Source organism: Stylophora pistillata, chromosome 3 (assembly GCF_964205215.1).
Source record: "Stylophora pistillata chromosome 3, jaStyPist1.2, whole genome shotgun sequence".
Classification (NCBI taxonomy): domain Eukaryota; kingdom Metazoa; phylum Cnidaria; class Anthozoa; order Scleractinia; family Pocilloporidae; genus Stylophora; species Stylophora pistillata.
Genome location: NC_142521.1, coordinates 38,430,710 through 38,445,930, shown reverse-complemented (window position 1 = coordinate 38,445,930; position 15,221 = coordinate 38,430,710). Strand labels below are relative to the sequence as shown.

General features: G+C 38.4%; 1 protein-coding gene and 1 long non-coding RNA gene across 2 annotated transcripts; one reads left to right on the top strand and one right to left on the bottom strand.

Annotated features, from left to right (window-relative positions):
• Positions 1-4,439: 4,439 nt before the first annotated feature.
• LOC148736008 (uncharacterized) lies at positions 4,440-10,229 on the top strand. The gene is made up of 5 exons (XM_088754791.1): positions 4,440-4,581; positions 7,908-8,372; positions 8,651-8,831; positions 8,908-9,113; positions 9,374-10,229. The coding sequence occupies exons 2-5, from the start codon at positions 8,170-8,172 to the stop codon at positions 9,549-9,551; spliced, it is 768 nt and encodes a 255-aa protein (XP_088610917.1). The 5' UTR covers positions 4,440-4,581; positions 7,908-8,169; the 3' UTR covers positions 9,552-10,229.
• Positions 10,230-11,978: 1,749 nt separating this feature from the next.
• Positions 11,979-15,003, bottom strand: LOC148736007 (uncharacterized). The gene is made up of 2 exons (XR_015999354.1): positions 14,000-15,003; positions 11,979-13,286 (listed from the first exon to the last, which is right to left on the bottom strand). It is a non-coding gene; the product is annotated as an uncharacterized LOC148736007 (long non-coding RNA).
• Between the last annotated feature and the right edge of the window lie 218 nt (positions 15,004-15,221).

The window sequence follows — 15,221 nt, the reverse complement described above, 5'->3', positions numbered from 1 at the left end:
AGAGTGAGTGATTGTAAGACAACATGTTTGCTGTAAATGAAATGAACGACTTTAAAGTAAAAATGGAATATGTGCCTCATAGTATCGATGTACTGAAAAAGTTCATAAATCGTTTATTACCGAGGAAAAACTATCCATAGGCTTGTTTCAACGTTTTGAGACTAGAGATGGAAAGACAGAAATCAGGTTTCTGAGGGTGTGACGGAAACGGTTTGTTATCATGTTCCATGACCAATAAGGCGTGGTGATTTTGACAAATGTAAGCTGAATCAATCAATAAGAATCGACAATGACCGGAAATTTCCGAAATTCCTGTGTGATTATTTTTTACCTTAATTTCATTGTTATCATTTGTAACATCAACTGAAATATCTGTTACATAACCTCAGTAATTGCTTTTAGCGTGACGCATTCCTAGGTCTCTAAAGTAAGATCCAAAGTTGAGACTAAATTCTCCTAAGAACCTAAAATCTTGGTTATAGCTATCGCATTACCCTGATTTAACAAACAGTTCTTATAACATTAACTTCTTTCCCGAAGTTGTCGCCTCGTAAAATCATTTGCAGCGTGGAAACCTTAGAAAGGGCTGATTTCATAACTTATATGCTCAAGACGTGCGATCAATTGCTCCCACATAACGGTTTTCTGACAAGGCAAATTTGGCTTTAATTCAATGTTATGCCGGTGAGGATAATGTTTAGGAAGCTAGCTATTTTACTCCAGTTGCAGCGCCACCTCTAGCTCGGCAGCAGCCGTAAAATATAGGTAAACATGTGAAAGAGGTCCATGATCAAAGTATAGTTACGATTTCCTGTTCGAATGACAGTCATGCTGAGTACATTTCATCTACGGTCTGGATAGATGCACCAAATGGGTAAATGATAAAATAGTTAAGCAAATGATTTAAATTTGAGCGGCGATTTATGAGCGAAAGGATCAAAGATCTCTCGGCTAGGTAAAACGATCGATTGTCTTTATTCGTCAGTCCAAAATTTCCGTGTATGTTGGTTTATTCTTCTCCTATCCTCTTTCTTGGTTCTCTGCCAATATGAACAATCTGAATTTCGGAAACATTTTTACTCGACTGTTACAAGCAAATTATACTTCAGAGCATGGCCTCTGGGATTCATAGAAAGTTTATTACATTAAGCGAGCACTAACTTTCCAAGGAAAAGAAATGTTGCCATGTTTAACGCTTTGGATGGAGCGAGGTATCACTACTGAATATCTTAGTACATTATTTTCGGAGTATACATAACAATGATATATTTGAGTTGAAAGGGGTTAAAATTGATAAAATTCAAAATAGTGCCCATTTTCAGTCATGCCTGTGAAACCAGAAAGTTCAATTTGAATTGTGCTGTGGCTGTCCATTCACTCTACTACTCCGCAATAAAATCATGTAGTTATTGGAATTCAAACACCTTCTCTAATGTTATTCAGTATGGCAAAAGATTACGAAAATTTATCTTTGAACAAGTATTTACTGTCAGATGATTTGCCAAAATCTGACGTTTGTGGAACTGAAGTTAGATTAGATCTTAAAAGTGGTTACATTGAAGGAATATTGTCTGATTAAGTTGACAGCAACTCAATTCTCGAAAATCGTGTAAGAAGTAATAGTTGAATACACAGGGTTTTTGATGTGGTTTTCAGGTTTTTGTACGACATATATTTTTAAACCCACAAAAAGGTCAAAATATGTGTAATCCCTCTTGGTATGCAATGAAAGTCAAATGCCTCTAAATGAGTAAACTAAAACTGTAAACACCCCTGCTTCTCTTGTTGTGGCCATCAGCAGTATTCAATATTAAGAGAATTTTCTAATAAAAACAATATGAACTATTTAACAGTAATATTGATTCAATCTACTGATTTCTGACAACTCTCCTTGGGTGAACATTTGGCAACAAACTATGACTTGGTACCAATAATAGATAAAAAATTCCCTTCTCCTTACAGTGAAAGGCAAATACATTACCTACTCAGGGTTCCTAAAAGCCTTAAAAGTCCTCGAAGTGCCATAACAACATTCATTACACTCCAGCAGACAAATATAGTCACAAGTAGACTTATTCGTGACCGAAAATGATGAAATTGCGCGACGACAGTAACAATGGCAGTTCCCTAAGATAACTCCAGATGTACGATGTTGAAAGCCCGAGGTCACGCAGATATGCGTCTAGATTTTATATTAATATACCATGTTAATCGCAATTCCTTGATATGACAAACACTTTCGACCAATTAACAGTTTCCCACAGATGTAGCCTCGAAATAATCGTTTGCAGTGCGTAAGCAACAGTTTGAATGGGGAAATATGAAATATTCTTTAGATCAACACAGTAAGATGGACCCCAGTTTCTTAGAAAAAGCTGAATTCATGCACTGTGACACGTTGAATCAGTTGCTCCCAGAGAACGTTTTTCTCAAACAATAAACTTCTAAGTTTAGGATTACAGTATGCCGGGGTGGATAAATTTAAAGCAGCTAGCATTCTTTTTCTAATCGAACAACCACCTCAGACATCGCAATAGTGGTAAAACGAACGTAAACATTTGTTAGACAAATGCGACGCTGATCCATGAACAATCTATGCGCGATCATATTCAAATGATCCTGATCTGATGCAAACTCTAATATTTTATTTCTTGTCCGCGAAAATGCCAATGTGCGCAAATTAAAAAAGGAAATATTTGCTTGCAAATAGAATTTTTTTGCTTCTTCTCCCCGTTGTGTACTTTTTATTTCTTTTGGGGGCCTCGGACTTGGGGTGGCATTTATTTGGATTATACCCAATACCCTTTAGGATACTTGTGCTTGCCAAGTGACCAGGCTCCCATGTGAGCGTCACTCCGTTCTATCTTGAAGGTGGTTAAAGACGTGGTTTTTCATCCCTCCTCCTCCCCTTGTCCCAGCCACTCCTCATTTTCTGATCATTATAATGTATTTTTTGGCGTTTTCAGTGCCCTCACCTTTACTGGGCCAAACTTTGTATAAAGGATTTGATTGAACAGTAATTTTAAATAAATGCGGCTATGGGATTTTGCCCATAGCCATTTACTCCAATTGTTGATTGGTTATAATTTTTCCCAGTAAACATAGCTCAGGCAAGGCAGCATATTTGGGTTGTTCATATAATTTATAAGGGAGAAAAGGCATAAATGATAAGAAGAAACTTTGAGTAGTATTTCTCAAGCAAAAGGACCAAGGATCTCGAAAAATGGCCGATTGTTTATTTCCACTGGTCCAATTTTCCGAGAATGTCCAATATGCTAACTCCAATATTTTAATTCTGCTCCACAATAATGTCCAGGTGGGAAATGGCAAAATGATAAAACGAGACTTGGAATTTGAGTAGTAGGATCACATTTTGTTCCTGGGCAACCGAGCTCGATATGCATTTGCCGTACTCGATTACCATTCCTGCTCGATGAGCCAACCACGTTGGATCACATTTTGTTCCTGGGCAACCGAGCTCGATATGCATTTGTCGTACTCGATTACCATTCCTGCTCGATGAGCAAACCACCTTTTATAATCGAGCTCGATAACTACAAGTCGAGCTCGATTACTAATCGAGTACGATTGCTAATCGAGCTCGATAACTTATCGAGCTCGATAACTTATCGAGCTCGATAACTAACGGAGCTCGAATTTTTGTCGAGCGCGGTTAGAGTAATAACGAGAAAGACTGGGAACGAGTCAAACACTGATTGAGGAGGACGATGGCGCACCCATATACACATTTAGAACACCAATGCAGAAAGCGAATAAAAAAAATAAGACAAACGTGCAGTTATACCTGATGTCAGTCCTCTTGCACTGGCAGTTGCCACTGCTGTGAGATATCGTCGCGTAGAAGCTATGATGTCAAAAGCAATTTAGATTACACTTAAAATTCAGAATTAAATTAGAACTTGTCATACTTCTTCGATTTTCATCTAGGCACTTTCAATTGGCAGGATGAGATGTACCCACTGAAAATAACATAACTAGTCAGTAAATTGAATTACAAAGGGAAAGACAAACTCCAAGCTGTTGGTAGTATAAGCAGATACCTTTCAACTCAGACTTGTAATTATTGATATTTTCAAATTTTTGTGAAGGATCTGAAAAGCTTAATTAATTTCAAATATTGACAAAACTTTTTTCCAGTTACCTCCATCAACTGGCAAAGGCATCAGATCCAGTGGAGTGGATGTGGAGGGTTGTGCAAGTGGCAGTGTAGATACAAGGCTGCTTGAAGATGGGGACAGTAAAGTGGCCTGTGATGATGTAGATGTTAAGGCGGCAGTGGATAGAGATGTGGATGGTAAAGTGACTGTGGATGATGGAGATGTTGAAGTAGCTGTAGATGTTGGTGGTAAAGTGACTGGAGATGTTGAAGTAGCTGTAGATGTTGGTGGTAAATTGACTGTTGATGAAGAAGATGTAGAAGTGGCTGTAGATGTTGGTGGTACAAGGGTTGGAGATGCTGAAGGTGTTGAAGAGGCTCCAGATGTGGGTGGTAAACTGACTGTGGACAATGAAGATGTGGAAGTGGATGCTGATGATGAAGTGGAAGATGACAGAGCTGTGGTGAGAGAACAGGTTATGCATGCACATGTGGTGATCAGATGTCTATAATCTATAAATTTTTTATAAATTTGACTGGAAATGGGCTTTTAGAAGACTGTTGCAAGTGTTTGTGGATACAATTATGACATAAAGGCCATCAACCTTTGAATTGTTTCATGTTAAGGTATGCATTTTGATAAAGCCAGCCTCTGCTACTCTATTAATATTTGGAAAATTGCAGTAGTCATGCACATCACTATTCCTAGGGTGATGAGGTAACAAATGACCAATTTCTTCTGAAAGTTCTGTGTAGTACCGGAGGTTTGTTATTTTCCTATTAATTTGTGCTAGAAGTTGCAAGGCTGCAGGGAAAGACACCTTACTTAGATATTAGGTAAATAAAGTATCGAGCATAAATATAAGTTCATAGAAAGCTAAATTGAATTAAAATTATGACAGAAAGATTGCCCAAGACATAATTATGCTCCATTTGACGATAACAACTTAAACACATTGTGCAGATGTAAGGTTTGGTTGACATAAGTAACATTTCAAATATACACAGACCTTGACTTGGTAAAAATATAAAGATCTTTTTCTTTCTACTTCCACCAAAGTGGTTCATGAGCTGCACGCCACTTTGAAGGCCAGTTGCCACTGTCCTCATTGCATGCCCTCTCGCATACGATGTTATTATTTCCAAGCTAGTGTAATAAAGTAATGACAGAAAGGTGATTGTAGTTACCCACACTAATTTTTCTGTTGAATTGAATTTAACTCTGGGTTTATTTCTGCAAGGTACATACATTAATTTCGCATGCACTGTGACATTTGTTTTAGTGGTATTTGCTTTAGATCGTAGCAATGAGAGAAAGATTGCACAGTATGTCACATGAAAAAGAGTATTGTAAGTTTAAATAATTCAATGTGCACTGTTACAAGGAAGATTATCATCTAAGATGTTCTTAATAAAATTGGCCAACATTTCATTTCATTTTTTTATCACGTCGCAAATGATTGCAAACTGGCAAGTTGTTCGAAGTGTTGCCTTGTAACCAATTTTAAATGCAATAAATCCTCTCACTTGGCGAGAAATTCTCAATGTTATTAGTAATTGCAAGACATCTAAAGGAATATGTATTACAGCAACCTTAGTTTTCTTTCATTCACGTTTACATCCAATCTCGCCTCTTTTCGGCATTTCGCTTATTTTATTACGGTACTTCTCATTCTTTTCCCTGGAACCATTTTTCTAGCCTACGATACAGATTATGTAGGGAGCAGCACTTACCTGCTAAGGTCTTTTCCTGTAAGAGGAGGAAATGCTCTCACCAGTAATTCTCCGATTTGGGAAGAGCTGTCGTTCTTTGTAAATGATAAATCAGAAATCCGCTTGGCGGTAGTGAGCCTGCCCAGCTCAGTCTTGTTTGGCACGCTTCTGTGCCGTTTATCCAGAAAGACAACAGTTCTTTGGAAAGCGCGCTTACTGTGGTTCATCTCGTAGAGTTGAAGGCTTAATCTAAAAGACTTAAGTGCTTGCTACACTAATCGATGTCCTTCGATGACGCGAAACCACGCCGAAAATGAAACTGACCGACGTGTATATGATTTATATCTTAATTAAAGGCTTTTGTTTCACGGCACACCCATGTCACCTAGGCCTGTCGCTACGGGACACTTACATTGATAGTTAAACAATTTTGGGATCGTTTTCCGCAAATGCACCAAACGCAATTTTTTAATCGTCCAATTGTTCTTTAATTACATCAAACGGGCAAGTGACCCTTTTCTAGGAAGTGGTGTGCACACATAGACACTCGTACACGCAGAATGGAAACTTTTATTGTTTGAACAGGAACTTGAGACCATGCATGGGCAACTGTCATTTCGCGGATCGATTGCTACCAGATCAGTATCAATTGTTATTGATGAATACGTGTCAAATTGTCCAGGGAATACACATTTCCCATTGAGGTCCACAGGGTGATATTCATCGTTTACTGATCAGTTAATCTTGGTAATTTCAACAAATTAAAAGCAGATCTCGCTTGGACTAGATCACTCCGCTGCTTTATTCATTGCTAGATTCGCTATGTCTCATGAGCATTTTGAGTTTACTTCTCCTCCCGGCGCGCTATTTAACTGTTCTGTATGGTAAGTCTTTTTTTGTTTTCTTATTATTGCGATGATTTTTATCTGTCAGCAGCTGCTTGTTTTCGCTGTCACGCATCGACAGATAGATCTTCAGTGCATTCGTTAAGAAATTTCAATGTTATAGGAGATAGGTTAAGAAATAACTCTCTAATTTTTAGGTCTCTTTGTTTTCTAAACTTGAGATATTCGTCGAAATGTTTTGCGCAAATTTAAAGAGCCTAGTATGGAGTCGCAATTGTGGTGGGTGTATCTTTGGTTCACTAAAATTTCGGCCGGAAAATAGTGCAAAAAGTCTGAATTTAAATTTGGCTATCTAGCCCTCTGATTATCTCAACTGAACCCAAAAAAATGTACAAAAGAACTTTTTATAACAGATAAGTCTATATTTTTCAACAACGTGGAGCTGTATGTCAAGCAACCACCATAACTCTGAACTTCAAAATGCGCTGGTTTTCAAACCAAGCTCGGTGTCGAGTTGAACATTTCAAAACAGATAAGAAATTAGACCCCCTTATGCCTGACGAGAATAAAAATTTTCGTGGCTCTTTATTTTTGGATTTCCGGTTTGAAGTCGCACTTAAAAATCAGCATTAAAGCAAACAATACCACGCAGCTTCTTTGAGAAAAAAATTGCGAATTCAAAATACAAAGGTTAAACATGACGTTTAAGGAGAACAACCGACAGCATTCAGGGCATTTAGAAGGCAGAAGTTCTTTTTAACTGCGGAACTATATTCGCATTTTCTGGGAAAAAGAGATCATGAGCGAAATTGTAATAATCTTCAGGCAAAAGGACGGGATGTTTAAATATCAAGGCAATGAAAATCATTAATGCAAACTTGCTTACTTCTGTGATCGAGCTGAAATGGTTTATACTTCACCAGTTGTCTTTCTAAGATGAGAGAAATGTTGCTCCTTCAACAGGAATTTGACCAATTAGACGAAATGATAGCAATGTGTCTAGGAACAGAAGTAAACTATGAAGCCTTAAAACATTAAGATTTATGTTCTGCGTTTGTTGTAACTCTGAGTAAGGAATCATTACTCCATGATTAAATTCCACTTTCCTTCGACAACTTTTCGAACTGAATTCCTTGCTAGCAGGGGTATTTTTGAAGGGAATTACTTGACTTGTCAACACTAGTTTTGCAATAGTGTGTACTAAACTCTCTTTATTGTCTGTTAATTCGAAGCCTATCGACAATGGTTAAACCTGTGACTCTGGCATGTGGGCATACAGGCTGTCGACACTGCCTTGCGACTCTCATGGGCATTGAGACTTTCCCAAAATGCCCACTTTGTAAAGCACCGATAGGAACAGGTACCCTCCACGTCAATATCGCACTCGACGACATCCTGGGAAATTTTGATGTCAAGTGCAATAAGAGCGGCTGTCTATGGACAGGAAAATTTCACGAGCACGAGTAGCACTTACAAACACGTGGAAAGTTTCCGATGCCGTGTGCCAATGATGGGTGTGGAGAGGTGGTGGCAAGGGAGAGGATGGCAGCACACACTGCGCAGTGTGCAAAGCACAAGCTCCCTTGCCAGGAATGCGGTAGAAAAATAACAAGGGAATCCTTCGAGGAGCATACCGCTTCCCTTTGCTCTAATAAGAGAGTACTATGCCCTCTAAGCTGCGGAACAAGCCTTCCACGGTAAGATATTATCTGTTTAATTAAGAAATCAATAGTAAAATGACTATTTAAGGCCAATAAAATATCCAAAAGTTGCACTCAATCAATCAATCAATCAATCCTTTATTTAAACACGTGACACCTAGGAGTACAGAAGTTCTCGTTAAAACGTGTACGTGTATGTACAATTAGAAATAAAACATAATTTCTGTAAGAATACAAATAATAAGTAGATCTATTAAATAACTAGCCAGCCAGTACTAGCCAGCCAGCTCCCCCTAATTTTGATTCTTTTGCAGACTCCACTTAACACTGCATTTAAGCGAGTGCCCAGAAAGAGCGGTTCGCTGTGCGGTGACTGGCTGCACTGCTATAATAAAACAGAAGAACATGTCACAGCACTCGAGAAATGCAGCCGCAACCCACAGTGTTCTGCAGGAAGGAGAGGTCCAGCGTCTGCGGGGCCTGATGCATTTCCAGGTGAGATGCTTGAATTTTAAAAATAATGAGAAAAGATATCATATTAACATGAACTGAACATTCGGTTTCATTTCAGAGAGCCAAACCAAAATGGATTTTGGAAGAAAGAGGAGTGTTCTCCTTCCGCTGGAAGGGAGAGAAATGGAGTAACGTCAAGGGACCGCACCTATTCAGCACTGAGTACAGGTGCTGGAATGGGAACCGGTGGAGGGCGCATCTGCGATTTGCGGGACTCTCCTTGGAGCTGGTGTCCGCAGTGACGGCAGTGGTAGTAGGAACGAGGTGAGGGACTCATCTTTATCATAAAGGATAGATTCTCACTCTTGAATCTGGAGCGCTGTGCAGAGGATAAATGATCGTTGCTGATAAGCCAAAGTACTTGCATATAGGTGACGTATTTTACGACAACTATCAATATCGTTAATTTTCCATATAGGAGTGAGGAAATCTAAAACCATGTCTCCGAACCTGAAAACTGTCAAAAATAAAATAAACCTTATCATGATTCTCCACAGTAATGACTTTATGCTTCATGTCAACAGAATAGTACTGATGCCTGATTCCCGCGAGGAGAAGGTTTTCCCTTTCTCAGCGAGGGAGATAAGAGAGGGGGAAGTAGCAGCAAATATCCCGCTCTGTGAACTGGATCACGTGGACCGAGAAGACGTTATGATTGTCAAGTTTGTCTTGACATATTATCTTTTAAAAGAAGACAAGTAGATTTCCATTTATTAACTAGGAGAGTTAACAAGGTCGCAAATGATAACGCAAAAAATGGAAGTCGTTTATGTACTAGAACAAAAAGGATCGTAGGCGATGTGATAAGCATAGAACAAACTAACAATGAAATTTAAGAAATAACTTTGAATGGAAAAAAGTTTAAGTGCTTCTTCATGGAGATCTTCCGCTTTTTTCGCTGTATGTAATACCTCTCTTAGCTCTTATCTGTAACAATAATTGGAAAAGATCACTTGACGCAGTTGTTTTGATGTCAAAACTTTGTTGTTTTTTAGGGTTAGTAACAAGTGACGAATTTAGAAAATAGAGAGTCTGGAAGCTAAATAACTTGAGTTTTCCAGTCAGCCACCAGTTTAGTTAAGTTGTGTACATTTGGAAAAATGCCTGTGGGAAACCGAAGTACACTTGAAGAAAAATGTTCTCGATAATGACGTTATGAAAGGAAAGATAGCTAGGAGGACAAATGTAGAGAGTGGTGCTCTGATAGTAAATCTTTTTTAGGCGATATAAAAAAAGGTTAGGTTTTTTAGTCAAATTGTTTTTTTTTCAAGGTAAATGGGAAACAGAATTGTCAATTTACCTCTGTTCAGTATGAGTAAGCTAGATTTGTTCGTTTGCTGCACTGTGTTTTACGTGATAATAAATAATTTGATAAATTCATTTTTCCTTGTTCTCTGAATACCCTGGTCCCATTGTCGCAGACGCTATAACCGGTTTGGTAACAGAATACAAGGCATCCGACACCGAATAAAAGCCGACACGTAGCCTCGCACCACCCCAGTCTGACACGAATTTGAATTTGTTAAAACACATAATAAAACAATATATATAACTAACTGCAGACAGTACCGTTTCGGCCTTCTGGGCCTCATCAGTGCAGTGCTGATGCTAGGGTGGAGGAGAAACGATATGGCTATAATAAAAAAAAAGCGAAAAAAAAAAACCTTGCCTTGCATAACATGAATTAAAAGTAGTTTTTTCTCAAAGGAGACTATTGGGCAGCACAGAGGAACACTTATTGTTGTGATTTCTCCTTTATTTCTTCCGAAGCATGTCGTCTCTAGCATTGGACAGAATATAAGTACACATTCGGTAGTCTCAGTTTACTTTCCCATATTAGTGTATCAGAGTTGAAAAATCCTGTAAACGGATGTTACAAAAGAACGCCTTAATCTATTGCGCGTTATTGTATTTTGAGGGCGGTAGGATAAATGATAATTGCAGTGAATCGATAAACAATGACTTTGTTTCTTTACAAATATTTTTTAATTAGGAAAGAAGGTCGGTGAGATCAACCGATTTGAACAAATAAGTTCTCTTCCGTCAGATATACGGGCCGCGAATTTTTTACAGTAGCCAGTTTGCGAGTCAGGTTTGTCAGTTAAGTCGTTCCGTATCCATGCTGATATTACAAGAAATGCCTTAATTTACTGAGCGTTGTTGTTGTTTGGGAGCCGTGAGGGTATCGTCAATTGTTGTGACTCAAGAAACAAACACTTTTTTTCTTCACAACTTGTCGTTAATTAAGAAATAAATGATCGGTGAGTTCAACAGATTTGATCGTGTAAATTTTCTACCTTTAGAAATACAAAAAGCTAGCTTTGGTAGTTTTCATGGTAGCCAGTTTGTCAGTCACGTCAGTCAGTTAAGACGTTTCCTACCCCTATCAATAGGGTATGTTTTCCCTTTAGGTATGTTCGAAGTCAGGTCTGTTTCTTTCGTCAACTAGTAAATTTACCAGCGTTTAAATAATAACGTTTTTATGACGGGCGTCCATTTTTGATAGGCGACAGCAGAATGTAAGATCAAAAAGCGCGGGAACAGGGGAGTTATAGGACATGCACACGCAGATAATATTTTCACCACATACAAATAATATATTCCGTCCTAAATGAAAGTACATAACAACCCAACGTTTTTATGAACAAAACCTAAATTTTTAGTAATCGTTGTAATAACTGTAATTACAAACTGTCCTGTTTTCTGTTGTGACAACGGCAAACACACCTCGCCATTATAACAGAAGATGAAAAATAATCAAACTTACCTTGCGCGAGGCAGTAATGAGGAAGTCGCAAGTTGAAATAATAGGCTGTTTTACCTTGTGCTTAGCAATGATTTACGGTCAGCTAAAGAGGTTCTATTCATTTTGTTCTATACAACCGTGTGAAAAAGAGGTAATTTGCATAAGTGCGAAATAGTCAATTAAGAAACTGAAGAAAGTCACAGAATCATTGAAATTTAGATCATTATTCGCTATTGCTAGCTGAGTAGACTCCAACAAGGAGAAGAAGAAAATGGTAAGTCCTTACGTCAGTATGCAGCTTTAGAGCAGGGCCCCACGATAAAGCTTTTAAACGGTAGTCGTAAAAAAAATGTTAATAGTAAAAATGTTTATGGTAACCGGCGTAAGGAGAAAAAAAACCGCCAGCCGTGAATTGGCCATAATTTTATTCTTTAAACTTTCGAACCATCACCCAATAGGAACACTCCACTATTTGGTGCATCTTTTTAATATCATTACTATTATTCATTTATGAATTTTTTTTGGCGAGTTCAACCTCAACGCCGGTAGGTCGGTTGCCGAACACTGTTGCAACGACACGAAGTTAATTTTTTGCAGATTCCATGAAACATTCAACCCAAACTTAAAAAGGGACTAATTCGGTAATCACCTCGGCCTATTTAAGAGATTAAACTGAAAGCGTTCTCCAAAGATGCCAGGCTTTAAATTGCGAACGAGGGTATCAATTTTTTGCAGCACGAGATAATAAAGAAATTATTTTGTGCAATTCCTTTCCGCTTATAATTAAAGAATTGAGCATATGCCCAAAAGTCGCATTTCCATTTCAATGGTAATGAATTGTTTTTAGTTCGTGCACACAAATATTGCAACGTCTCCTTTTTAGTGGGCACCGTCAATTATGGATAAACCTCATTTCGTTGGATTTTTTTTTTTTTTTTTTTTTTAACGCAGCGACCATCTTAACGCGCGGGGCTGACGTAAATGTACTTTGTATTAATTGAAAAACAATAACGGGGAAGGGCGCTTTAGTCCTTCTTTCATCGTGTGCGTGCATTGGCACAAACGTCCTTTAATCTATCTCTATCATCTTATATAGTAACAAATTTTACGTGCGTCTGATTGCTGTTCGTAGCACAAATTGGATTGACGCCTACGCGACAAATAAAAACTAAAAAAAAAAAACTCAAAACAACACTAAAAGTATTGTGGATTACAATAATAATTATCGACGTACTCAGGTGCTGTTGTAGACTGCACTTTTCCCATTCGATGTGGAAGGCCTCCTTTATGTTAATTCAAAAATTCTCGAAGCAAGAGAATCCACCATAAAAGTCGTATCTTATACGCGTCTATATGTTCAGGGGAAAAGAATGCTTATGCACAAAGTTTAAGCCGGCCATCTTAATTTGTTCAAAACCGTTAAAGGGTCTTTCCTTTTTAATGCTGTACAGGCGTTGCAGAAGATGCAAGAAAAGAGGTGTGAGATCAAACAGTTTTTCGAGGAGTTACCCATACTGCCACTTGGTAAACCCCTGCACGAGGTTTATTTCTTCTCTGCTTAGGATTCCCAGCAACGAATTTCCAGGCTTTCCTGGATTTGAATACATGCTTGAACACCAAGATTAGTAGACCCTTACAGGATGACTGCTCGAGATTCCTTTAGGATAGGCCAATTCTGCCCCTTGGTGGACCTGGGAAAGAGAGGAAGTTCATGGCTTATTTCTTCTCTGATTTAAATGCATGCTTGAACAGCAAGATTGGTAGACCCTTACAGGATGGCTGCTCGAAACACCTTTAGGAAAGGCCAGTCGCACGCTTTGGTGGACCTGGGAACGTGGTAAAATGCAACGAGAGCGAGTTCAACCACTTATCAAAGGTTGAAATCTCTATTTTCTCAAGTATATACTGAAACAGTAAATAGCGTCGTAAGATCGCTCTGATCGGCCTGCACTCAAAATCCGAGCATCCTTTGCTATGCACCTCCGAGCAACTCACCCATTATTGGCACACAAAAATTATGATAACCGTTACTGGAATAAAAGAGTTAAAAAAGAATCACTGACATAGTATATACTAGAGCAGACATTGTCTAAAGATTTTTAAATGTAAATATTTTCATAATCTCATTGTTCCTTGATATTCTGGGACATGTGGTTCGCAAGCTGAAGAAGGTGGAAATGTGACAACAAAAAGTACTCAGGGCGCTTTAACATCAAAATTATTTCATACAGGCGAATGATAAATTACACATATATGCATAGCTAGGATAACGCCTAAATAAAGATATTGATGGGACAAAATCCATCTCAAATATATCTACTATTTTCAATATTTCAGTACAATGGGGGAAGACGTGCACGAAGGGAGACATGGGTTTTTAGAATTGTTACGATACAAAATTCACCTGCATAAGACCACTTCCAGATAGTGGAAAGACGAGATATGGCCACCGCCCTAGATCCGAAGTGCACTCGGATTACTGGCCCTCCTTCCGGCAGATGGACCAAAGAATTAACAACATAACTGCACATCAAATGATTGTCCACCGACTTAACTTCGTTGACTCAGTCACTATGGGGTTGACACCCAAGAAATCGAATCCTGCTGGAAAATTTTAAAACTGGACCAGTCAACACGCTGGAGGATAAGGAGGGAAGAACGGGAGCCCCTCAGAAATCAATGCAGCCTTTTTGGCCGTTTTAGCCAATCAGTATCTAGTTCAAAATCCGGTTTTGTAAATAAGCTACGGGTTTTACTTTCAGGTTTTGAGAGAAAGTTAGATAAACAATTAAGCTCTGTCCATGACTATGTTGAAAAGTGTTTCATAGGTTAGGTCTATTGACCACACTGGTCCAGAAAGATTTTCTGACGAAAAGACGCACTTTTAAAATGTGCGACTTTACCTTGAATTTTAACTCACTTTTAAAACAGATCTTTTCGAATTCCCCGATGTTGATTTCTCTTGTAACATTTTTTTGACGGGATGATAAGGGCTTTACTACACGCATCATCTAGCTGCAATGCGTTTTTTGCCGTAGGTGACTATTATAATAATGGGGAAAAAAGATAGTTTATTCATTTTCATGGATAGAGGCAAAGCCTTTGTTGGATTCAGAGAGCAAAATGACGTTTTCAAAGCACCTACAAAAGTCACTGTGGTGATGGTTTGCCTTTATTTTGGAAGTGTTTAACGCCGAAAAATTCAGAGTGTTCAAAAATAAAATGTGATTGAAAGTTTAAGAGATTGGTGATTCAATCGTAATTGAAGGAGCAAAAATAGTAGCATTTTAAAACTAGAGTGCGATTTAATGTTGTTGTATCGATAGATGACGCTGTTGTGAGTAGGAAAAAGGGTGCGGCGATATCCAGTTTTTTTTACTGCTTCATATGCATGTCTAGGTTTTCCGTTCTTTATATTATTTACCCTTTAAAGATTTACAGTAAAAGTTCAATAATATCTCAAAGCACGTTGTTGCAGAAAAAGCAGGAACGCGCGCAAGCGAAAAAAAGGGCGTCCTGATATTTGGGGAAGAGAATCGCCTAAACAAAAACGGCAGCATGGGAAAATTGATTTTCAATATTCTCCACTCTTACTTCATATCCTCTCTATGAATCCTGTGTCTGAA

Bases quoted from the DNA above. Each gene is read 5' to 3' on its own strand.
- LOC148736008 (XM_088754791.1), top strand. From the start codon at position 8,170: ATGCCGTGTGCCAATGATGGGTGTGGAGAGGTGGTGGCAAGGGAGAGG. The intron at 8,373-8,650 runs GTAAGATATTAT...ATTCTTTTGCAG, and splicing joins TGCGGAACAAGCCTTCCACG to ACTCCACTTAACACTGCATT. The intron at 9,114-9,373 runs GTGAGGGACTCA...TCATGTCAACAG, and splicing joins GCAGTGGTAGTAGGAACGAG to AATAGTACTGATGCCTGATT.